At 37.1% G+C, this 26,742-nt stretch overlaps 2 protein-coding genes across 4 annotated transcripts in view; one reads left to right on the top strand and one right to left on the bottom strand.

Annotated features, from left to right (window-relative positions):
• The window catches only part of LOC131943204 (uncharacterized), a 49,634-nt gene extending 44,031 nt beyond the window's left edge, over nt 1-5,603 (bottom strand). Inside the window, exon 1 of one of the 3 annotated variants that reach the window (XM_059303215.1) lies at nt 5,475-5,603. The gene's annotated coding sequence lies outside the window, so the exon portion shown is untranslated. Of the gene's footprint in view, nt 1-1,887; nt 2,005-5,474 lie in introns of those variants that run through there. The other 2 variants (XM_059303219.1, XM_059303218.1) reach the window with 2 other exon arrangements.
• A 13,062-nt stretch (nt 5,604-18,665) lies between these two features.
• LOC131943201 (glucose dehydrogenase [FAD, quinone]) lies at nt 18,666-26,740 on the top strand. The gene is made up of 11 exons (XM_059303210.1): nt 18,666-18,819; nt 19,248-19,456; nt 20,225-20,417; nt 20,521-20,655; nt 20,937-21,058; nt 21,298-21,465; nt 22,731-22,881; nt 24,070-24,218; nt 24,593-24,770; nt 25,530-25,755; nt 26,234-26,740. The coding sequence occupies exons 1-11, from the start codon at nt 18,684-18,686 to the stop codon at nt 26,382-26,384; spliced, it is 1,818 nt and encodes a 605-aa protein (XP_059159193.1). The 5' UTR covers nt 18,666-18,683; the 3' UTR covers nt 26,385-26,740.
• The last annotated feature ends 2 nt before the right edge of the window (nt 26,741-26,742 follow it).

The raw sequence follows: 26,742 nt of genomic DNA, 5'->3' as shown, positions 1-26,742 counted from the left end.
AAATAAAAAACTAAAAAAAAAATACCTTCATGAACAACGAAAAACCTACCAGCTAAATCTGATAGCTACTGTGGTTAGAGTACTTTAAAATGTCTTTACCATGAGTGCTGAAGGGGTATAGAATGTCCCTATAGTACTGGCACGAGTGACGTAACTCTATTACGGTATTCGTGCTTTGCATGAACACTTTTATTTATCATGTTAAAACACCCAAAGGTTTTTTTTTAACAAGTTAAAGTACAAACATGTCCATGATATTTCATAGCTTGCGCGAAGAAAATAAATTTAAAAAAAAAATCTTTTTCTTACAAAAATATCGATTTAGACATTTTAATGAATTAAATGTTAAAAACTTTAAAAAGATCATAACATTTTTTTTCGTGTAGGCTGAATGTAACTTTCCATTTGTTATGGAAAAACAATCCGCACGCACATCTTGACGCTAGGGAGCGTGTTCAAGGTTGAGTCACACATTCATACACCAACTTTTGGACTGACACGTGACAATAATAACAACCAATCAACGCGTCGATATGCCATTAAAGGAATGTTCTTCGGATAAACAAATTAGTCAACTAAACAAATGGCTGGTTAACCTATTTAATATAAAATAAAGCCGATACAAAATCGTTTATATTTTTTTACTTTATACTGTGTGAAAAAAATATAATAGGTATACTTATTTTAAACGTTGAGCAGTGTTTTCTGAAATATAAAAAAAAACTTCAACTATGGTAGGACTACAACAATCAACCTTTAGAGGATTGATGTAGCACTAGTGTCCCATGCTCAAATCCTAACTACCCTAATGTATATTACTAAACCAGATCACCGGACACGAATAATAAACTAGTAGGCCTACAATGAATTAGAACAATACTATGCTCTATATAAAACTTTACTGTTTAAAAGGTATTTTTTTGTTAACTGGAGCTCCTCCAATTCTGACAATTATTTTTTTTTAATCTAAAAATATTCTGTACAGAATATTTTTCTCTCACAAAAACTAAAAATATTTTGTACAGAGTATTTTTCTGTCACAAAAACTTACCCATTTAGAAAAAATAAATTGTACCTAAAAGTATATTGTTAAAAACATTTTTTTTCTAACTAAACTTCCATCTTTAAAACAAATTTTTTTCTATCTAAAAATATGCTGCGTAACCTTTTTCTTTCACCAAAGTTATCATTAGGATCTGTACAATTTTTCCCTGTCTAAAAATTTAGACATTTCATTTATTTTTAAGACGTTGCTGTTTGATATATTTTTATCTGTCTAAAACATTTATTGGAATTTCTAAAACATTTCTGTTGAAACTTTTTCTTTATCTTGAAATTTACAATTTAGACACTATTTTCTCTTAAATTTTACCTTTTTGCACAATTTTTCTCTGCAAAACTACTTAATTTTATTTTCATTACTACAGGTTAAAAAAAACGACACAAATTCTGAGATAAATTCAAGAGAAAATAATAAGAAAAGAAAAACAACAAAAAACACCAACAATTTAAAAAAAAATATTTGCAGCTATCCGTTTGGGTAAAAATAAACGGCGTTCAGAAAAATATAAATTTCGTTTTATATTAAAAAACTGTGATTTTCTTTAGAAATGCAAGCAACGATAACAGGAATAGTTGTTTTTCTGATGAACTCCGATTATTTATGGACAGATTTCACTATATTTAAAAAAATAAAAAAAATAATGTTCACACAACCGCTTTTTTGTGTGCACAAAGCCAAAACTCAGTTAAAAAAATTTTTATTCTAGCAATTAATACACATATTTTCTAACGTTGTCCTGGTAAAACCTGGCAACTTGGTCTGACTTACCCATCCTGTTAGATCTATACAATTAACGCCGTGCCAGTAATTATATCCTGACTTACCCATCCTGTTAGATCTATACAACTAACGCCGTGCCAGTAATTATTTCCCACAAAACAGCAAGACGTGGACTTGAGTAATCCCCCCTGACCGCTCAGCTGTTGTGCCACACGATGAGAGCCAGGTCCCAGAACCTACACAGTGTCCGACACCCCGACACACATGGCTGTCACCAGTGACACCTACATCTCCTGGGGTAGGGGGGTGTCAGACACGACACGCCCCTATTCTCCTTTCACTCGTGTCGAGTAAGTGTAGATTCCCTTGTTTTTTTAAATTCCGTCACTGCGGCTCTGGGTTCTCTTGTTAGCCGTCACTGCCGCGGGTTCCAGAAATAGACTGACTTGTCTTTTTATAGTAAGAGGTCGCCGTTCAAGGGTTAATAGACTGTTTTATTCTACAATAACTTGAATGCTTTAGACATTAGAGACTCGGTTAATGTTGTAAGTCGCGCGGAAAAAGCCAATTCAATGCTAAGCGTAATTTAAACGGGGAAAAAATATGAAGAGGCATTTATAGACTTCTGGAGTATAGTTATTTCAGCAATTAGTTTTCAATGTTTAGCGCAATTGTATGCAAATTTACACATTACAATGATTCAATTGTGTATATGTTTAGAACTAGCCAACAAATACAACTATTAAATAACAAAAGGGAAGACGTTTCTTGAAATCTAATAAACTCTGAAACAGCTAATTTTAAACTTTGACGCATTCGACAAAAACACAACATCAACACCAAAACAAGAACAATACAAAAAAACAACAAAACCAAACAAACAACAGCACATGCATTTAGGCTAACTAAGTATAGGATTAAAAAACACATTAAAAAGCTGAATACATTATTTTAAGCAAATTCAAAGATTAGCACACATTTGAAAGACCTTTGAAACAAAATTTGATGTTTTTGTTGCATAAAAAAACCAGTAGTGCTGCAAAATCTGGGGATTATGAGCAGTAAAAAAATGCGCAGAATCTGGATGTAAAATTAGAACTGCCCCAGGCTTTGACAAGATAGTGACATCGGAAGGTGCGACATGCTACTTTTTGCGACATGCTACTTTGTGCGACATGCTACTTTATCATCCCTCCACGCATGTAGGAAGTACGTTTAAGAAAGTTGCGATCATTTGCTGGCCATCTCGGCAACAGGGCGTTGAATGTAAGTTTTCTCAGGATCCAGGTAGCAATGCTCCCTCAAAGCTGCGCGGTAATTTTGTACCCTCCGCGCAGTGATTTTGTAAAATACCTATATCCTTGTATTAGACCGCGCACACAAAATACGCGCTGCGCGCTAGCTTTTTTTTTTCTCCATTAAGAGAACATTGCCAGGAATCAGCACCTGATTCAGTCACCTGAGTCACTGGACTCATACTGGTCTCAAGCTGACCACTGAGGCAGCCAGCCGAGCACACAGACAGTCAACATAATATGAATAGAATTTAATGGGCTACATGCAGACAATAAAACAGTTGCATTGTTAAAGAGAAGTTAGCCCCAAAACGTATTTAAACTGATCAGTTGCGCTAAACATTGCCATGAACACAACAGATCCACCAAAAGTAATTAAACAAGACAGAGCCACCAATTTCACCAAAAGTATTTAAACAAGACAGATCCACCAAAAGTATTTAAATGAGACAGTTCCACTAAAAGCATATTATTACTCATCTTACATTCTCTCTTCCCACCCCCTAATTCCCAGACTAAACAAACCCCCCCCCCCCCGCAATTCCCCAACACTAAGCTACCCCCCCCCCCCAACACACAATTCCCCTCACTGAACAGACGTACTAACACTAAAACAGTCACGCAACAATCGATGGCCTTGATTAGACCACCATCCAACCATGCGTAGCCACTGATCAGGACATCGCGAGCTATGACGTACACCGTGTCACCAAGTACACCCTCCCATGACGTCACCTGATTGATAAATCACCTGGGTGACAGGTTTCACCTCGCATAGGTACACAGGTAGAGGTGATAGAAACGTGACGAAATATTTCCAACCATTTTTTAAATGTCCAAAGTCTTTATTTTGCTCTTTAAAAAATATATTTTAATAACGCATCTACAGTAACAATAATATCAATTATGATATTTAAAAGCAATAATAATTAATAATACAATTTAAAATACGTAGAGCTAAACAAATAAAACTACCACAATCACTGATTCTTCTTACTACAAACATTCTTTCTTTTCATTTCTGCTTTTTATGGAGAAGACAATGCCGTATGTAAAAGTAATTCTTACGTAAACGTAGGGTACAAGGGAATTTATTTTGTTTTGATTCTAAAATAATTTTAAACAAGTTATCATCAAAGAAGAATCTATATTTCTATTTTGAAAAAGTTAGGAAAAGCTACGTGCAAAATGCAAAATGCTTATAGTCTAGAAGAAAACTCTTATTGTCACTATGATAGTTGTACAAACAATAAAACCATTAAACGGGATTTAGAGTGAATGAAATGATCACAATACAGTTATAAAAAAAAAGGTTGCATATCAACATTACACACGGAAACGTAAAACCGCCCGCCTAAAGAAATATTTGGCCAATCAGCTGACTATCAAATCAGCTGGCTGAGATATCCCTGGTCTAACCCGGCGTAACGGTGGTTAGTCATAGCTGCTTGATATCGTCGGTAGTGTTGGAGACTCGTCTAATTGATATTCGAACTATAGACACTGGGGTGACGGTAGGCTGACAATAGGGGTTGGCTAGGACTAGGGGTTAGTGAGGAGCAGTGGTTAGTGTAGGGGCTGGGGGTCATTGTGGGCTAGGACTTAGGTGAGTGTAGACCATATGTTAGTTTAGGTCTAGGGGTCAGTGTAGACCAGGAGTTAGGGGTTAATGTGGGGGCTAGGTCTAGGGGTCAGTGTAGAACAAGGGTCAGTGTAGAACAGGGGTCAGTGTAGACCAGGGGTTAGGGGTTAATGTAGGGGCTAGGTCTAGGGTCAGTGTAGAACAAGGGTCAGTGTAGAACAGGGGCCAGTGTAGACCAGGGGTTAGGGGTCATTGAGGGCTAGGACTAGGGTTCCGGTCATAATATTAACAACTTTATCTAACCCTTATGTATTTGAAACACGGAAATGAATGTTATACTTGTTTTGGTACCCATAGCGGAAATTAACACACACACACACACACAACCCAGTGTTCACAACACATCAAATCACATATTATTTTACCATAATATCACATAACTCACTACCCCATACGATTATAAAGTTCACATAAAAAAGCTATATTTCTCATTTAAAATAAAACAAGTAATGATTAATTAATCATTTGCGATTTAGAGACAATGCTTTTCTGTATAAATTTTAATTTTTTTTTTACAACTCTAGGTAACAGATAAAGTCTTAACAAACATACAACACGGTCAAGGTAATTAGGTTATATATTACCATAACAAAAAACCACCATCAATAACAATTTACTAATTAATACTCATTAATTTTAATAATAACGATTTATAATTAAGTAAAATACATCAGTTGGGAGCATATTCCATTTATCCCATAACATAAAGCGAGTTAAATTATCGCGGGGTCAAAGTTCAAACCAAGGTACTCACGTACTAGAATCCAATGACCACTGGCTCACGCGCGCTGGACACGGTCTGGTGATCGCAGGGGTCATAGACTCCGTCAGACACGAGTGATCCTATCAGACGACCCACGTCTACTGCTCTGACGATCCACAATGAACACAATGCACTTTCGTTCAACTTTGTGTGAAAATTTTTTTTTCTCCATTCGTGCTATGTGCCGTTTTTCACGTTCACAGTAAGGTAAAAAGTCCCTCGCGGGTTTCCGTGACCGCTCGGAGGTTTCCGCCAGCGTTATAGTTAACCAACTCGGAACCTCGTAACGGCACGTAATGCGGCGGTGTAGGGCAGGCTGCGCCGAGGCCAAGTTCGAGAAATATTCGAGGTCAGCGGGAAACCCCTTTGCGGAGTGATTCACGGCGGTTGATGACGTCAGCGGGAGACGGAACGAGCATGCGGAAGGTCATGTCAGTGGTTTGCATGGGCGGAGCCTCCCGCTGATAACTGATAAATTATTTTATTTATCGTAGGTCACCAGACTTTTGAAACAAAAATAAAATAAAATAATGTATTTTAACTATTGGTTGTTATGTTTTCACATGGAAAGCTATAATTTTATCATTTTCGTAAAGATAAAATTGAAAATACATAATGTCTACGCCTATTGATTACCGACCCGCAGTTATCTGCGGTTCGCTCCCCTACTCAGGGGAGATAATACTGTAACAAGAGTTGAAGAAGTGCAAGGAAATGGGACACAACTCGTATCTCGTCACGAGTGTAACTGGTTTTCTGCACGTAGTACCGTGGGCCGAGAGGTGGAGTTTAAACTGTACGCAATATTTATTGATAGGGGGAGTCGGGGTGGGTAGGAGGGGGGTAGGGGTGGGGGTTACTTTCAGAGAGGTTAGACCCTGATTTTTATTGGTGAAAATTCCGATACACTTAACAGGAACAATGAATCGGTGTTTTGTTATTAACGGATTAGGAACTCCGGTATATTGTTATTGACGCCGTTATCTCTGGATCGGTTTTCTATCAATCAGATTGAGATCGAAGATTAAAGAAGGACTTGAACCCCTGGCTGCGAGATACCGGGATGAGTCAGAAGCGATTCGGTAACAGCCCGTAACTGTTGGGAAGGTCATAGAGATTGTACCAGCAGGTATGGCAATTTATCACCTTAATGTACAGGGTCCCATAGATTGTACCAGCAGGTATGGCAATTTATCACTCGGATGTACAGGGTCCCATAGATTGTACCAGGCAATCTATCACTCGGATGTACAGGGTCCCATAGATTGTACCAGCAGGTATGGCAATTTATCACCTTAATGTACAGGGTCCCATAGATTGTACCAGCAGGTATGGCAATTTATCACTCGGATGTACAGGGTCCCATAGATTGTACCAGGCAATCTATCACTCGAATGTACAGGGTCCCATAGATTGTACCAGGCAATCTATCACTCGGATGTACAGGGTCCCATAGATTGTACCAGCAGGTATGGCAATTTATCACCTTAATGTACAGGGTCCCATAGATTGTACCAGCAGGTATGGCAATTTATCACCTTAATGTACAGGGTCCCATAGATTGTACCAGCAGGTATGGCAATTTATCACCTTAATGTACAGGGTCCCATAGATTGTACCAGCAGGTATGGCAATTTATCACTCGGATGTACAGGGTCCCATAGATTGTACCAGGCAATCTATCACTCGAATGTACAGGGTCCCATAGATTGTACCAGCAGGTATGGTAATCTATTACTCCAATGTACAGGGTCCTATTGGATGGGGAGAAAATACACCTAACACTTTTATTATGACTGGCGAATTGGAGCAGTGAAATACTATTAAATTAGTGTGTTTATTTTTTGGGTTAAACCCTACAACTCTACTACCCCCCTCCCCCACCCCTTCTAAAAACAAATGAAATGCCTAACTGGAAAATGTAAGTTGACCAAGTATCAAACATTATATTTATAATGTTGTATTCTTGAAGCAGGTCAGGTAGAGATGTTGATGCACAATTTGACGCTACTATAAGGCAGGTTTGAACTGCATGCTTACAGTTTCACAGTCATGTACTCTTTTGCTCGACCACCCCGCTTATTGTATAAACGGGTGCACAAAAAAGCAATGATGTTGACATCAATGATTTTAGAAACATGACATCAATGATGTTAGAAACATGACATCAATGATGTTAGAAACTTGACACCAATGATGTTAGAAACCTGACATCAATGATGTTAGAAACTTGACATCAATGATGTTAGAAACTTGACATGAATATTGTTAGAAACTTGACATCAATGATGTTAGAAATCTGCCATCAATGATGTTAGAAACTTGACATCAATGATTTTAGAAATCTGCCATCAATGATGTTAGAAACTTGACACCAATGATGTTAGAAACCTGCCATCAATGATGTTAGAAACTTGACATTAATGATGTTAGAAACTTGACATCAATGATGTTAGAAACTTGTCTTCAATGATTTTAGTAACCTGACATCGATGTTAGAAACTTGACATCAATGATGTTAGAAACTTGACATCAATGATGTTAGAAACTTGACATCAATGATGTTAGAAACTTGACATCAATGATGTTAGAAACTTGACATCAACGATGTTAGTACCATCGACGTTGGAGTAGTGTGACTCAGCAGTTAATGGCAGTAAAAAATATCACACCTGATAGCAGTGACTTTCACAGCCGATAACCTCAGCTGATTAAAATCGCCCACGTGGGCGGGATCGATACAAGAAACTATATTAATTTATGTGACCTTCAGTGACGTGACCTTTGAACCTTGACCTTAAATTCCTTGAACACACGTGGTTTCTCTTGGCCTAACTAAAAAAACAACAACAACACATTTGGTGTGCTGTAGTTTGTGGTAACTGTTCAACAGACGTTCTAATGTATTCGTGAAGCTGGTACAGACCTTTACAATCCTTCAAACCTTAACCTAACCCGCTGTTTTAACCTCAATATATAAACACTAAGTCCAATCCGAAAGCAAATCTCAGGTCATAATCCAAGTCATAAGCTCAACAGTAACGCTAGCCTTAGAAAAAAACATAACTCAGGCGTTAGTACTTAATCTAATCCCAGTCCAAACAAGTAGCTCTAAGCAGAACTTACTCTAATCCTAAATCTAACGAATACACGAGTGTATATGTTACAGTAGGCTACTGATTAAATTTTTTTATCAACAGAACTGCTCCTAATAACAGAGTTACTCCTATGTAGCACACCTCTAATTTCCGCCTTAAAGCATCTTAAATTTATTTATATCAATACCACTGGGCAGGATAAAACTGTTATAGCTGCATATTAAAAAAATAAACTAAAAGTAAGTTTTGAAAAAAAACTACTAGAAAACCAAATGTACAGGTTTCTTCAGTATTCTAACTTTTCTTCGCGTTATATAGTCTAGGTACACACGCTCCATAAAAATACTATACAAAACAGTAGCAAATGCATACACTTTTATTTTGTCATTCTCACGTAGAACTATTGTCAAAACTTCAAGTTCTTGAATGATGTTTTTCCCCAAAAAAGTTTTGACACTGCTTCTAACATCCATATTTAAATTACACGCACATTTCCAACTAAGGGGTCATCCATAAATGACAAAATTTTCACAATTTTTTACCTTTCCCCTCCGTCACACATCGTCACAAAAAGCCAGAATCCCCCCCCCCCCTAAAAGGACGTCACACCTCAGCCTACACCCCCCCCCCCCTCAAAATAGCAGTTGAATTTTTCTTAAAATACGATATTTTTCCAAAATCTTGTCTGAACTCTGTCAACATGGAGTATTTTAATCAATTTTCTATTATAATTTATTAAAACAGTTCTCTAAAACGCGAAATAACGGCTAAAATTGGTTTTCTAACATTGTTTTTTTTATAATACAAAAGTATGACGTTACACCATCTGAACACCCCCTCCCCTTCACTCCCCTTCATCACACACCGTCCGTCACCAAATTACGGACCTCCCTCCCCCTACGAATGTGACGTCATTTATAGACGACCCCCAAAGCTAGGGCTAACTTGCACAGCATGACCGTCCACACATAAGCTCTAAACTATCCAAGACTTGAACACTAATATTCTATACCCATGAGGTCAGAGGTCGCACTATACCCTCCCCTCTGGAAGGGGGGGGGTGAAAGTTCAACATGTTTCTAGACTTGGATCAGATCAAATTTCCCACATACTTTAACCCGACGTGGAAAGAATCACTAACCATTTGATAAGCCATCAGTGCAGAAAAATGGCCGCTGGTGTTCTATTCTTAGAGCAGTCGGAGGTCAACCGGAAACGGGGGAATTAGAGCGAATAATTTGGGCTTACATTACGGCTATTTTTAGCCACGTACAAATTTGGTTTAAGAAGTGAAGGTTAAGTACAAGGCAAGGTTGAACTCAACTGATGAAACCCGAGGTTTACACAGGTAAAACGGACATTTTTTTTTCCTATTCGCTGGTGTGGATCAAAGGTTGTCAGTTTCATGTCGCGTCATCCTGCTTGATGAAACTCAAATCTTATAAAATTATTCCTATTTTTTAAGAATTATTTCCCATTTTTTAAGAATATTCCAATTTTTAAAGAATTATTCCCATTTTTAAAGAGTTTTTCCCATTTTTAAAGAATTATTCCCATTTTTAAAGAGTTATTCCCATTTTCAAAGAATTATTCCCATTTATAAAGAATTATTCCCATTTGTTGAAGAATTATTCCAATTTTTAAAGAATTATTCCCATTTATAAAGAATTATTCCCATTTTTTAAAGAATTATTCCAATTTTTTAAGAATTATTCCCATTTTTAAAGAATTATTCCTATTTTTTTTAAGGATATTCCAATTTTTAAAGAATTATTCCCATTTTTAAAAAAAGAAACGTATTCACATACACATTAATATAAAAAAAAAGAAACTCAACTTTTGCTATTAAAGAAAGAAAAAAGATTGACAAAAGAGCGGTATGTTGTGGGTGAAAGGATACATACACAAGTATTTCACAAAGGATGCCCTTGCACCAATTTCTCCTTTACCTGAAGCCCTCAAGGTGAATAGTATTAGAAACGTGAAGTAGAGAAAAGTATTGAAATAAAATATGTAGAAAAGTATATTTAATAATACCTTTTAATGGTCCAAAAACAAGGACAAAAAACCAAGTCTTTTGTTAGAAATGGTAAAGGTTGGTAAATAAAGACATTTTTTAACCCTTTGTTTTGGATTTGATTTGATACGTTTCTAAAAATGGTTTTCTCTAACGGCGTGGCCTAGTGTTAGAGCGCTAGAGTATTAACCTGAAAGTCTCGAGTTGGAATCCGTGTTCAAGATATTAGAACGTCCCTGAGTCCATCCAGCTCTGATGGGTACCTAACTCACGGAAAGGAAAGTAAATACGGTTGGGCATAGTGCTGAAGCATGATACACATAGCTTCCAGTGGCTATCGTAATGGCTGTCAAGTCAACCTTATTTCTTGACCAGTACAATGATATGTGGCATGTAATTCTTGGCCAACTGGTCAAGTCACCTTTATTTCTAGGCTAACCTAACGTCACCTTTATTTCTAGGCTAACCTAACTTCACCTTTATTTCTAGGTTAGCCTAATGTCATATCTTTATTTCTAGGCTAGCCTAATGTCATATCTTTATTTCTAGGCTAGCCTTACGTCATGATACCTTTATTTCTAGGCTAGCCTAATGTCATGATATCTTTATTTCTAGGCTAGCCTTACGTCATGATACCTTTATTTCTAGGCTAGCCTAATGTCATGATACCTTTATTTCTAGGCTAGCCTAATGTCATGATATCTTTATTTCTAGGCTAGCCTTATGTCATGATACCTTTATTTCTAGGCTAGCCTAATGTCATGATATCTTTATATCTAGGCTAGCTTAATGTCATGATATCTTTATTTCTAGGCTAGCTTTTACTTTAGTATTAAAGGGCGGTTAAAGTGCTCTAACATTAAATCTATAGCTCACCTCTACAGTGTACCTAAAACATAACACTATAGCTAAACTATGAACCTTGGCTCTATAGATCACCTGTATTAAGTTATATATATAATCTGAACATATAGCCCAAATTTATAGCTTCTCATTTCAGCTATATAATTCAGCCCTGTAGTCCAGCTTGATAGCTTAACGTTAGAAGTCAGCTCATTAGCTCAAACTTTAAGCGATAAACTGGTCTATGAAATAATCTGTTAAAAAATTCAAGTCATAATTAATTAAGCCACTTTGTCTTGTTACTGGAAAGTTAAATATCGATTGAATAATTGGGTGCGGTGGGCGTCCCACGACTCAGCATGATTTATATAGCCATGACCCCACCACCACTTCAATATTTTAAACATATTTCTTCAGGCTCAAAGGTTAAAGGTGGGACGGGGTGGTATTTCCCAGGCTCCCCTATCTCTGCCCCCCTCCCCTCCCCCACACCGTTCTCTAGGAGTACACCGCGACCTAACTACTACCAGACAACGTGAATGAGACTTGGAACGTACTGAAGTTTCAGGTCAGCATGACGTCAGCAACAGGACGGCCACGTAACGGGGTGGCAGCACCCATGTCAGGTCACACGTACAGACAGGTGTTCAACAGGTGTGGGGGGGGGGGTCACAGCTGCTGGTGACGTCACCGGGCCAACACGTCAAGGAAATAAGGTTGTCGCATATTGTGTACCACCCGCAACCTAGTTGTATTTACAACTGGGGCAAGCCAACCGTAAAACTAAACAAGGGGTGAGGGAGGGTGGGGGGTAGCTTACATTCTTGTGTGGTTGGGTTAGATATTAAAACAAATTGTTAAAAGCTCTAATGTTAAAAAATCTTAACGAAAGTATTCTAGAATTTTAGCTAGATACACATGCACTTAACTGAAACATGCTTTGCGGATTTCAGTGCAAGCAGAATTCAGGCTAAGGACGAAGATTAATGTAAAAATTTAGAGATATCAGGATATAGTTTTATAAATATTTTTTATTTTATTTGTTAAAAGAAACGAAAATAGCCAGAAAACAACGAAAGAAAATTTAAAAAGGCATTGACATCCGCTTATCCAATGGAAAATTTCCGCTGCCTACGTGCAGTCTCGCTCACCATCAGCAGACGTCGACGCTCTGATATCAGGAGCTTAATCCTGGTGAGCTGTTACATCGTATTACATTCACCGACAGAATGCATCTTTTTCTATGTAGTCTGAGGTTTTGTGTGTCTGAAACTTCATTTTCATTTTATGGTCGATAGAATGTAATCCAAAAGTTACTAACAGATTATTTAACTCAATTTTTAAAATGTTTATTGTGATATGCTATATATATATATATATATATATATATATATATATATATATATATATATATATATATATATATATATATATATATATATATATATGTATGTATATATATATATACACATATATATAGGCCTATATATATATATACACATAGAGAGAGAGACATATATATATATATATATATATATATATATATACATATATATATATATATATATATATATATATATATATATATATATATATATATATATATATATATATACACATATATTTACACAATGAATTTATATATATATATATATATATATATATATATATACACATATATTTACACAATGACGTATATATATATATATATATATATATATATATATATATATAAATTTATTATATAATTTATTATATATATATATATATATATATATATATATATATATATATATATATATATATATATATATATATATATATATATATATATATGTATATATATATATATGTATATATATATATAATAAATTATATATATATATATTCATTGGTGCAGACAACGTGGGGTGAGGAGAGATCAAAGACCCCCTAGGATCCCCAACATGACAGCTGTCTTACGTCCACTTAATTATTCTGACCAGGCCTGTGTTAAGTGATAGTAGTGATACGATTAGGGTTCAATTAAGGCTAGGTACTGATGCAGAAGCTGATTCAAGTGTTCTAGTCGTTCTTAGCTAAAGCAAATCAAAGTTTTGTAAACATCGTGATTCCAAAACTGCCCGCATTCGTCGTTGTCTGGCACTGGCTTTATCTCCCCACCCTCCTCACCTCGCCACCCCCACCCCTGGGGATGGCATGTCGTGCATGTTTCCAGATAAGAGACCAAGTTTAGCACGAGCAGACGTAGCCCGACTTCATTCTGAGAGCGTCTACGTGAACACCGGCTCGTACACTCAGCCTCGTCACCGCGGCCTGAGGGCTTGGTTACAGCGGGAGTTCCCCGTGCTAAGAATAGATCCTTAGTCTATGTGGGTCGCCTGTCTGTGTGTGTGTGTTTGTTCGTGTGTGTATGTGTGAGTGAAAATTTGTTCGTTTGTGTGTGTGTGTGTGTGTGAAAGTGTGTGTATATGTGTTTGTTCGTGTGTATATTTGTGAGTGAAAGTGCGTGTGTATGTGTTTGTTAGTGTGTGTGTGTGTGTGTGTGTGTGAAAGTGTGTGTGTAAGTCAAAGGTTGATTACAATCAAACTTGATTACACCACACATTTTAATGAGCGCCACAGCTTTGTGAATTGTTAAGTTCTTTTTATTACCATTGATCTGACAGAGGCGCGGTCAGCACTTTTAGACACATTTTCTGTCATTTAATCACAATCACACTGTTTGGGTTATATTTAATGGTAATCTTCATTAAACAGTATGCAATTAAAATTCGAAAGCACCTAATTTTTTGAGAATGAATTTATTTTAGTAATTCATATATATGTGTATGTATGTATAAATAAAAGCGTCACGTTGGTAATAGATGTAAATTATCGTACGGCAAGATTCATTTTGGGGTGTCCTAATTACCAACACCCCGCCCCCACCTCTACGCCAGTGCATGTGTACGTTATTTTTGCCATTATAAAACTAAAAATTAGTTAATTAAAATAAAGAAGAACTTTCCTTATCTTTCCTTAGTTTTACCCGTCACTTTTTCTTCGAGTACTCACGAACTTGACCATTATTTAAAATTTTAAAACAACATATAAATAGATTACAAATAGAACTTTGTTTTGTAAATATAATTTTAAGCCCGTTTTAAAATTTAAAAAAAAAAACCGTGGGAAACGCTTTACAGTGACCCTGAGTGGAAAAAAATCGTAAGTGGGGGCGCTGTTGTCGAGTGGAACATTCAGGAAATGTCATCATTTTGTAGGGAAAAAAATGCCATACTAACTAGCTTGGTGAGTCAATAGGATGTCTTCACTTCCCCCTCAACTACCCACACTTGAAGTTGATGTGGAGTCGTAAGTAGAAATTCCACTTTTAAAACAATGGCGCTTGATTGTGGCACTTAAACTGTCCGTTATGACAGTTCCATGTAAAAATAAGACGTCCGTTGTTAGTTGTCCTTTTGTGGCGCACCTCGATGCGTGAGTTCAGAGAAGGATGACGTGACGGGGGTGATTAAGTTGAGTACTGTCGATGTCACGTACATCAGCGAAAACAATAAAAAATAAAATAAAAAAATAAAACAATTAAAAAAAACAACAAAAAATAAAATAAAATAAAAAAACAATTAAAAAAAAACATTTAAAAAAACATTAAAAAGAATAATTTTTTTTTATAACTTTTTAGCAAACTAGCGACAAAGTTGAGCGCTTGTTTAATAATCGGAAATAAACTTTTAAAAGTATCAACTTTGAACTCATTCAAAATGATACCAATGATACCAATACAAAATAGATTAATTTTTAACATTAAACCAGGATTTTAAAAATGAGAAGCTATAAAAAAAATAATCAGACTGAAGTAACTACAAAACTATAGTTAGAAAATAGTTATAGTCAACATCGATATTGTAGTATTATGTTCATTAACAACTTTTTAATTTCGAAAAAAGTTAAAGCGTTTTCTAGAAGAGTTGCTATTCCCATTTGCCGGGAGAAAATGTTTTAACCAAAAAGTTCCGAGTGTAAAGCCCCCGGGCAGATGAGGCTCCATAGCTGGGGACAGCAACTCTCCAAAATCAAACAACCGCTGCCCTGTAGATTGTTCTTGGTTGGACAAAGGCTATGGAAGCAAATCCAAAAAGAAAAGCAGGCTGAAATCGGAGTTAATGGCTATATGGCGCAAAAGCTGTAGACACGAATACTTATTTGTGTTGGAGGGAATCCCTTCCAACACTCATATAAAGAACAAGGAAGAAGAAAAAACATTATCATCCTGGCCTTATATCTTACAATATTTTAAAAGGGTATAAAATAATCCTAATGCAGAAAATCCTGGCAAACCATAATCATGCCCTTGACCTTATAAAAGATACAAGCAATAAATCTTAAAAAAAGAGGGTGCTGGTGTGTGTAGATACTCTCCCTTTGTTGAATGAACTAACTAGATATTTGTTACTACACTTCTCCCTCCATTCCCTCACTACAGATATTTTTCTTATCTAAGGTCAGCAAATGACGAGAGTATTTTTTAAGATCAAATAGACGCAGACCTTCTTTTCAAAACCTAATCTAAATATCTGCAGTTTTCAATGACACAATTTATATATATATATATATATATATATATATATATATATATATATATATATATATATATATATATATATATATATATATATATATATATATATATATATATATATATATATATATACATATGTATATATATACATATATATACACATGTATATACATATATATATAGGCCTATATATATATATATATATATATATATATATATATATATATATATATATATATATATATATATATATATATATATATATAGGCCTATATATATATATATATATATATATATATATATATATATATATATATATATATAATATAATCTATAACACGAACGCTATTAATAGAATCGCATGCAAAATAACCCAGAAGGGATAAGAGCGTGTCGTACGATCAAATGAAAAAGTTGAGTTGAAACAATTTTGTATCCTCATGTCTTCAGAGCTGTTTTAGTCACTTCCGCGATAAATGTCCTTCAACATTCGACATGCCGTCTGCTGAGTGAAGTAATGGTTGGTTGGTCTGTTGGGTCACGTGTTATCTGTCTGAGGCGATGGTTGGTTGATCATTTGGAAACAATTATTGTAAGACTCAGGTCATGGTTGGTTTAGCTCGTTGAAATACGTGTTATCTACTTCAGGTAATGGTTGGTTTATCCGTGCGATCACGTGCTATCTATCTCAGGTAACGGTTGGTTAATGCACGGGGTCACGTGTTTATCACTTGGGTCACGTGTTAATCGGTTGGATCACGTGTTATCCGCCTCAGGTAACGGTTGGTTAATCAGCTGGATTATGTAGCATCAGTCTCAGGTAACTGTTCGTTAATCCGTTGGATCACGTGTTTTTAACAGTCTCACTTGGCTAACGTCAGGCACTTGAGGTGAACCCTCAGAGGAGACGAAAAAAATGGGATCGCCCAATACAAGCATGGAGGCGGAGTCTTCTTGAAGAACTGCAGGGATGTCTGTGGAGACGACAAGATACACAACCGTAGACCAGACTAGGTGGAAGGTAATGACTGAGGTCGTATGCTACACAAGGAGTACAGAGCACCAATCATTACTGAAGATCCTAGTCTCTAGTCATAGCTGTTGCAGACATGCTGACCCCTTCGTAAAACGTGGAAATATAAATAAAAGATACCCGTGGGTTCCAGATAGAGGTCAGCACTATCCGAGATTACCCACTTAATCTTAACCCTAACATAAACTGAATTACTCAATATTTATCTTTATCAAGATGTTCAATAACACAAACGGTGATGTAGTGAGCATTATGCTAAATTGAAAGGCAGTTTGGTTCGAAGACTAGATCAGTTCTCAACCCATGTCATTGTTTGTGGTTATTAAATCGTTCGTAACGCTAAGTATTTGTAATAGGCGTTATTTCTCATGCATGGTTTCTGAATCGTTCGTTGCACGAAACGTTCGTAACATTAGCCATTGTTTGAGGTTTTTAAATCGTTCGAAGCACGAAACTTTCGTAAACGAGTCTTTTTCAACCCAAAGTCCCTCTGTAAATAGTAGAAACTGTACCATAATAGTTGTTGGGATGTAACTTATCAATCAATTAACATACATTTAAACAAGTATTTGACTCAATAAGTTCCGGATTAAAATTATGCTAACTAGCATAACGAAATTCAACCATTGCTAAATCCCCAACAGAAAATAGAACAGAGCTACCTAAAACTTGGGCCAGTATAGTGACGTGTAGGTACTGGGGTCCTGGCGTAGGTAGGTAGCTACATGTACCTGACACGTCAGGCCGTTTGTTTACACATGTGCTAGGTGGGCGTGGCCCCCACCACCGTAGGTCCAAGTGGAACATTGTTTCAACTTGTGGAGGTCTCTACTGTCTACACGCCTGGTTACCGGCGCTTGATTGTTGGACGGTTCTTCTATTAAAGGTAAGCTACTCAGTATAAATGTAAATAATATTCTAATACTATTATCGCCCTTGTAAAATATTAGATCCAAAATTGTACGATATATTCAGATTTTTCTTTCGAAATCGTAGTATTAATTTACTTTAAAAATATACATTTTAGTCGTTGTTTCTATAACTATTCTAAAAAAGCTGCCAAATTTGAAAATAGATTAAAAATAATTTAAGAAACAACAAAGTTTGATATATTCGATTTTAAGCTTTATTCCAATTGACAACTAACATTTCAAACACTTAGTCTCAAACACAGCGCACGAAAACACTAACGAAATACATTTTACATAACAAACATAAGTGCCTAAAAACGCATTAACACAAACTCACTGCAGCAAAATGTAGGTTTCACACAATACACATTGAAGAAGCATATTTATACATACACTTTCCACACCGGCACACGCAACACAACACATTTTCTCCATCAACACATTCCACATAACACATTAACCCCACACACACTCCCCACCAGTACACACAACACAACACTCTATCTCCATCAGCACATCTTATTACACACTAACCCCACACACTCTCCCCACCGGAACACACAACACAACACACCTTACAACACACTAGCTCCCTACACCACACAGCACACTAGCCTCCACAAACCACACACAAGCCCACACACACAACCGTTACTTGGACTAGATAATCCACCTGACCCCATTATACTCATAAATCTGGTTCCCTGGTCTCCAGCATGTCTACCGCACTGTGTGCCTTTCTCGTGCTTCTCATAGCTGTCTCTACAACTATCTTCATCAACACCAGGACCAAATCACCACAAGGATCATCTGTGATTGACAGGTTCAATTCTACTTATGATTACATTATAGGTGAGTACACATGATGGATGCACGCGTATACACTGTATAGGCTGAGTCTAGCTGTTCTGATCGTGACCATGTTATGGCTTGTTTTTATTTATACGCTTTAGTCAGTTTTAAATCGGCTTATGTGGTCTAGACACTAGTTTTTAAATTATGTTATTGAGCTATCCTAGAAAGGGTCGAATTTGATTATTCCATGTCAACGATTTTTTCACGTTTTTCATCGATTATAGTAGAGTGATCGCTTGCATTATTGTGATGTATAGCATTTATTTTCTACTTTTTAGTTCAATCAGAAAACGTGGGTTTTTAAAAACTTTTTTAATGATAATTATTAAGCTTTTGGAACTTTGTTTACTTAATTAACAAAAAGTTTATGTATTATTAATGTTTTTGTATGAAGTGGTGAATTAATTAACTGCCTCGTATTCCAGTTGGTGGAGGGACTGCCGGCTGTGTGTTAGCCGGACGTCTATCTGAGAGCAGGGACGTCACGGTACTGCTGCTGGAAGCCGGGGAGCAGGACTGGGCGAACCCCTACATCAGCACGCCGGGGTTCGCTCCTGGGGTTCTGAGGTCTGGCATTGACTGGGAGTACTACACGGAGCCGCAGAATGGGAGGCTGTCAGGGTTCAATGAAAATGTGAGGTTTGATGGTGATAGGGTTCAGTGTGAGGTTTGGGTGTGACAGGGTTCAATGTGAGGTTTTGTGGTGACAGGGTTCAATGTGAGGATTGGTTGTGACAGGGTTCAATGTGATGTTTGGTGGTGACAGGGTTCAATGTGAGGTTTTGTGGTGACAGGGTTCAATGTGAGGATTGGTTGTGACAGGGTTCAATGTGATGTTTGGTGGTGACAGGGTTCAATGTGAGGTTTGGTGGTGACAGGGTTCAATGTGAGGTTTGGTGGTGACAGGGTTCAATGTGAGGTTTGGTGGTGACAGGGTTCAATGTGAGGTTTGGTTGTGACAGGGTTCAATGTGAGGTTTGGTGGTGACAGGGTTCAATGTGAGGTTTGGTGGTGACAGGGATCAATGTGAGGTTTGGTTGTGACAGGGTTCAGTGTGAGGTTTGGTGGTGACAAGGTTCAATGATAATGTGAGGTGTTGTGATGATAGGGTTCAAAGTGAGGTGTGGTGGTGACAGGGTTCAGTGTGAGGTTTTGTGGTGAAAGGGTTCATTGTGAGGCGTTGTGGTGATAGGATTAAACTATAATCAGTGACGTGTTAGTGATAGGGTTCAGTGTGAAGTATCACTCAAACATAGCAAAAAACATTGGATACACTGTAAGTTTGAAAAGATCCCTACCAAATAGATAACATACTGAATCTTTTAGTCCACTGAAAAACAATCAATGCTAGAGTTCTATTTTAAACTATTTGATCCTAGATTCAGTTTTAATACTTTTCCAGCGCTCGTTTTGGCCGAGGGGTAAGGTGCTGGGTGGCACTGGTAGCATCAATGCCATGATCTGGGTGCGTGGGTTCAAACCCGACTTTGACAGGTGGGCTCAGTACCTGGGCACTGATGACTGGGACTACAGACACGTCTTGCCTTACTTCAAGAAATCTGAGGACATTAAAGTACCTGAACTAAGGGATTCAGGTAACGATACAAGTTGATACTTGTGTGTAACTTTAGCGTAGGGTTAGTGTAATAGATCAGATAATCTTTCAAAAACTTTCCAGATTTTCTTCTGCTATTCCAGAATTTCGAGGACGCAATGGTCCAATTACTATAAATACTATCCAATCACCTCAGCCCATTGTGGAGACATTGATTAAAGCAGCAGCAGCGATAGGCTACCCGTTAGGACAGGATTACAACGGTGAGACGAGAGAAGGTAAGAGTAGCCGGTCCTGATGACTAGCTCTGTAGTGGTGGCTGTATTTTCACTTCGTAGATTTGTCTAGCTAAGTTAGATTCTCTATATTGTTTAAAATTGTTTCGCTGCTTACTTTTTTTTTAGCCTGACAAAGCAAGTATACACGGAACAATGTCTATCAATATATTTCATCTAACATACAACATGAAGTGAATCCAACATCTGTTTATTGATTAAACACATGTGCACCCCTTGACCCCCTCCTCTAATGTACGATTGTTTGTCATGTTTTTGTCCAGGTTTCTTCTACACACAGTTCAACTTAAACAACAACGAAAGATGGTCAACCAGCAAAGCCTACGTCCACCCTGCCCTGGACAGATCCAACTTCCACCTGGCTTTGAAATCCCACGTGACCAAAGTTCGTACACTCACGCTTACGTCTATCTCTTTGCAGTTATCTGTGTGTAAATGTAACATCTGTATATCCACATCATACACAGTTACATTACACACGAAGGTCGCATTTTTTAAACTATTCAATTGTATTTTTTATGAGATTATCATGAACTGTATGTTAAAAATTTTGAACAAATACATGATGACCGTATGGGTCGCATACAAACCACGCGATCAAATCTGTTATCTACCTGGCCACAGGTGCTGATAGAGAACAAGAGAGCTACAGGTGTGGAGGTCATCAAGGACGGCAGAAAGTTCACCGTCCAGGCCAGACGTGAGGTCATCTTGTCTGCTGGGACAGTCGGCTCTCCACAGATTCTCATGTTGTCTGGGGTCGGCCCTAGGAAACATCTGGAAAGTTTGAAGGTCTGGTCTGATTCAGAATCTTTTCCTTAAATATATGTATATATATATATGCCCTGCACTGGCATCTCTGAAAAACGTATCTGTAAAGGACCATAACTTGTGTGTTTAGTAATCAGCATTTGCCCACCCTAACCACAACCATCCAAAACACACAAAAAACGCAAAAATAACACAAACACAAAACAAACACAAACGAAAACACAAAAACAAACGCAAAGACAAACCCAACCACAAACACAAAGAAAACACAAACACCAACGCAAACAAAAAAGCAAACGAAAACAAATTCAAACGCAAACACAAACCCAACAACAATCAAACAAAACCAAAACACACAAAAAAATAACCCAAACATAACACAAACACAAACACAAACACAAACACAAATACAAATACAAATACAAACACAAACGAAAACACAAAAGCAAACGCAAACACAAACACAACCACAAACACAAAGAAAACACAAACGCAAAAAAAAGGAAACGAAAACACAAACGCAAAGAAAAAAAAGTAAACGAAAACAAACCCAAACCCAAACCCAAATTCAAACGCAAACACAAATACAAAAACAAACCCAAACTCAAACACAAAGAAAACACAAACGCAAAGATAAACTCAAATTGTCCACAGTCTAGCCCGGGGCGCCAAATCGCACCATGACGACGTGCGGCGTAACTGCCTGATTCAACTTAGTAAACGACAATAGTACCCAACTTTTCCATAGTCTGTTGAACTCACTTACGCGAACGTAGGAACCATAGCGAACACGGGAAGGCCCGTAATTATTTTTTTCCTAACACCAAAACTAAGTAATAAAAAGTAAATTCTTTCTCCCCCCGATTTAATGGGTTTTTAAAATAAAAGGGAAGTAACTGTGTTATCCAAATCAAGGGACGTAATGAGAGCTAAAGGACAAAATGCAAATACATTTCAGACACAATTTTAGAAATTTTATAAACGTTGATACACTTTTTAAAATTTTTTAATGTAATATTCATAATTGAAAATTATTATTCTAAGTATATAAAATGAAAATTGTTTTTATAGACTTACAATATTAATTTTTAACTCATAAATTTAGACCATGAGCACTTTAATAATCTAACACTTGAATCCATGGAAGTATCGTTTTTTTCGTTTTTTCTTTTATTCCTTTGTAATCCACGACAAACATTTTACAAACATACATACATACAGAATTGAACTTTATATATTAGATATATATATATATATATATATACACACACACATACATTCCCTAGATCCCAGTTCACGCTGACCTCCCAGTAGGAGAGAACCTACAGGACCATTTGTTCTTTGACATGGGGGTCAAGGTCAGGGAGCCACTGACTGCCACCATGGAGGAGCTGGAAAGCTGGTGGTCCTATCTAAAGTACAAGCTGTTTGGTGCAGGTAACTGTGTGTTTGTAGTGCCAGGCTTTGTTGTAGTGTCACAGGTCCCTTGACAGATATTTCTACATTTACACAAACCACGGGCTTCGACAGATATTTCTACATTTACACAAACCACGGGCCTCGACAGATATTTCTACATTTACACAAACCACGGGCCTCAACAGATATTTCTACATTTACACAAACCACGGGCCTCAACAGATATTTCTACATTTACACAAACCACGGGCCTCGACAGATATTTCTACATTTACACAAACCACGGGCCTCAACAGATATTTCTACATTTACACAAACCACGGGCCTCGACAGATATTTCTACATTTACACAAACCACGGGCCTCGACAGATATTTCTACATTTACACAAACCACGGGCCTCAACAGATATTTCTACATTTACACAAACCACGGGCCTCAACAGATATTTCTACATTTACACAAACCACGGGCCTCGACAGATATTTCTACATTTACACAAACCACGGGCCTCAACAGATATTTCTACATTTACACAAACCACGGGCCTCGACAGATATTTCTACATTTACACAAACCACGGGCCTCGACAGATATTTCTACATTTACACAAACCACGGGCCTCAACAGATATTTCTACATTTACACAAACCACGGGCCTCAACAGATATTTCTACATTTACACAAACCACGGGCCTCGACAGATATTTCTACATTTACACAAACCACGGGCCTCAACAGATATTTCTACATTTACACAAACCACGGGCCTCGACAGATATTTCTACATTTACACAAACCATGGGCCTCAACAGATATTTCTACATTTACACAAACCACGGGCCTCGACAGATATTTCTACATTTACACAAACCACGGGCTTCAACAGATCTTTGTCTATACACACACACTTTAGGCCGGTTTAGAGACCCACACAGATTTTTGTAAATGTCGCCTTTATTTTCCACAACTCACATTAGTAATCCATCAGAGTTTGGATGGCGGATTCACAGACTTCATATCAATACAAGTTCAGAAATCGAGCTCGAGATTTTCGTTTTATCAACCGTATGTCCTATTGCTCAACCACGCTGTCTTATAGAAGTATAATGATTTTCCGAACTAACATGCAATTTCACCATTTATTGTGTCTATACACGCCAGTATTTGCATCACCCAGTACACCCTAATGTCTGTCCTGTTCCAGGTCCCTTGGCGTCACCTTACCTGTGTGAGACCATGGCCTTTAAAAGCACAACCACAGAGACCAGACGACTCAACTGGCCAGACCTCCAGATCCACATCCTCAACGTCTTAACTCCCAGCTCCGATGATACGTTCGATTACAATAGTCAGGTCAGTCTCTACTCACAATGATGTGTTTACTTTGATTACCGCACATAGCTAGATATAGTACTTTTGTTTACCATGACGACTACACATAGTCAGATATTGTATTTTTGTTTCCCATGACGACTACACATAGTCAGATATTGTATTTTTGTTTCCCATGACGACTACACATAGTCAGATATTGTATTTTTGTTTCCCATGACGACTACACATAGTCAGATATAGTACTTTTGTTTACCATGACGACTACACATAGTCAGATATTGTATTTTTGTTTCCCATGACGACTACACATAGTCAGATATTGTACTTTAGTTTAATCATGACGACCACAGACAGCCAGGTATTCTACTCAACTCGTGTGTTTACTATCTCAGGTGAAAGCTGATCTGACTGGCAGAGACACGGCCAAGTATGGTTTAATGTGCGCCCCTACACTGATACGTCCAGAGAGTAAAGGGAAGATAACTCTACGTTCAAGTGATCCATTTGATTACCCGGTTATAGCCCCTGAATATTTAACAAAACAAGAGGATGTTGAGCTATTAATACGAGGTACTAATGCAGCAAATATTTGTAAAGACTAAATCTGCTTGCCTGACCTAAAGGTTTACACATCTGTATTATCAGTCGCTATATAACTATTATTTTTAAAACCCCTCTGTGAATAATGTAGAGGGGATCAAGTTTTGTGTGAACTTAACAATTAAAAAAATCACCCTACTTCAAGAGGTAAGTTTTTCCTCTTTTTGTTTTCATCTATAACCAAAAATATAAAAAGATTTTTAAATATATTATCCACTTTCTTATTAGTTATTATTTAAATTGTTTTCTTTAATTCGTAAGGAATAGATTTAAAAAAAAATGTTTCCAAAATTACAATACGATCCTAATGTTAGCAATTAAGCAAACATTAATGAAGACAATTTGACTGATTTCCAAGCCGGTGTTGAGATTTAAATCGATGTTATTCACCTACTACGATCAACTATAATGCTATAAATTAGTCATCAGCAATAATAGTCACAATTAGATATGAAGGGACATTTCAAGTAAAACGTGCTGCTCTTTTATACAGCTGTTTACAGTATTAGCATGATTTTAAGTAAAGAACTAGAGCCAGAACACCTAAAAAAACAAACCGAAGTGTTGAGGCATTCTGATGAGCTTCTCTCATTACGCATTGTGTTGTCAGGTATTCAGGAGTGCGAGAAGCTGGTCAACACGGAGAAAGTCTAGATATATCAAACAATTTTTCTTTTGACCATTATTCCTTTAAACCGTCGCTTATAGAGTCAATGTGTACGTTGTCAGGTATTCAGGAGTGTGAGAAGCTGGTCAACACGGAGCCCATGAAAGCTGTGGGGGCTGAGCTGACCGAGGACAGACCAGCCGCCGCGTGTGGACATTACAGGTTCAAATCCCACGAGTACTGGGAGTGTGTGGTCAAGCAGAGGTCCTGTACGTTGTATCACCCGGCGGGGACCTGCAAGATGGGACCTAAAGGGGACCCCACAGCTGTTGTAGACGGGCAATTAAGGTTTATAACTTTTAAAAAATTTATGTACGAAAAGCTAGTTGAAATATTAAAAATGCTAGTATGGTTATTGTCAAGTTAAACTTTTAAACACCCGACATTCATTATTGTAGTCAATGGGAATTCGCAGCTAAATGGCTCCATTGTCTGAAAGACGATTAGATAATTGCGTCTTAGAAATCAAGGCCTGGATAGTAAGTTGAGAAGAGCCAGATGTTGTTCATGTATCAGACCTCTTTCCACACAGTTGATGTTATTAAGGGGGATATAGTTAAGGATACATTAAATATCTAAATAGATGTGTATCCTACTTAATTCTTGCAATTTAAACAAAAGTGACTATAAAAGTATCTAAAGCTACAATCTTTTTTAGACGATGTTGGTATCTTAAATTGATACGCATGGGAATCTAATGCATCTCTAAACAGGCCAGCAAATTTCTAAGCAGATGACGTTCATTGTTTACTTTACTGTTCCACAGAGTCTACGGCGTGTCCGGTCTTCGTGTGGTGGACGCATCTGTTATGCCGTGGGTGGTATCAGCCAACACGAACGCTGCGACAATCATGATTGCTGAGAAGGCGGCGGATCTAATCCTCAACAGAGCCACTTTACCTCCACAGAATCAATAACTATATTGTCGTATTTTTAAAATTGTAGGCAGCTAAGTTGATTGTAGATAAAGTTAGCCCAAACGTTAAGATGTGTGTGTGTGTGCTCTATTCTTTGAGCGTCTAAAGCCATTCCATAACCCAATAATTTTATGCGAGTGTGTCATAAGTATTTAGTAAAAAAATAATCTCAATGTTTGTTATTATTCGACCTTCTTCTCCACATATAACACCCCTCCATCTACTCTTTAGTGTATGTATATTACATGCTTCAAGTTTTTAAAAATTGTTGTTAATTTTGTTTTGCATCAAATTTCTTTGCCTGCTTTTAATTTATTTTTGAAATAGCAGAAATATTTTTCTAGCTGCACAAATGCGT

This window comes from Physella acuta, unplaced genomic scaffold, assembly GCF_028476545.2.
Source record: "Physella acuta isolate Inbredline_101_S28 unplaced genomic scaffold, ASM2847654v3 ptg000446l, whole genome shotgun sequence".
In the NCBI taxonomy this organism is placed as follows: Eukaryota; Metazoa; Mollusca; class Gastropoda; family Physidae; genus Physella; species Physella acuta.
The sequence above is the reverse complement of the archived record's forward strand: the minus strand, read 5'-3'. Positions and strand labels throughout refer to the sequence as shown.

What these genes read in the sequence shown, in the direction of transcription:
- LOC131943201 (XM_059303210.1), top strand. Translation starts at nt 18,684, where the DNA reads ATGTCTACCGCACTGTGTGCCTTTCTCGTGCTTCTCATAGCTGTCTCT. An exon ending in CAACGGTGAGACGAGAGAAG is followed by an intron (nt 20,656 to 20,936) that starts GTAAGAGTAGCC and finishes GTTTTTGTCCAG; the next exon opens with GTTTCTTCTACACACAGTTC. An exon ending in GTTGTAGACGGGCAATTAAG is followed by an intron (nt 25,756 to 26,233) that starts GTTTATAACTTT and finishes ACTGTTCCACAG; the next exon opens with AGTCTACGGCGTGTCCGGTC.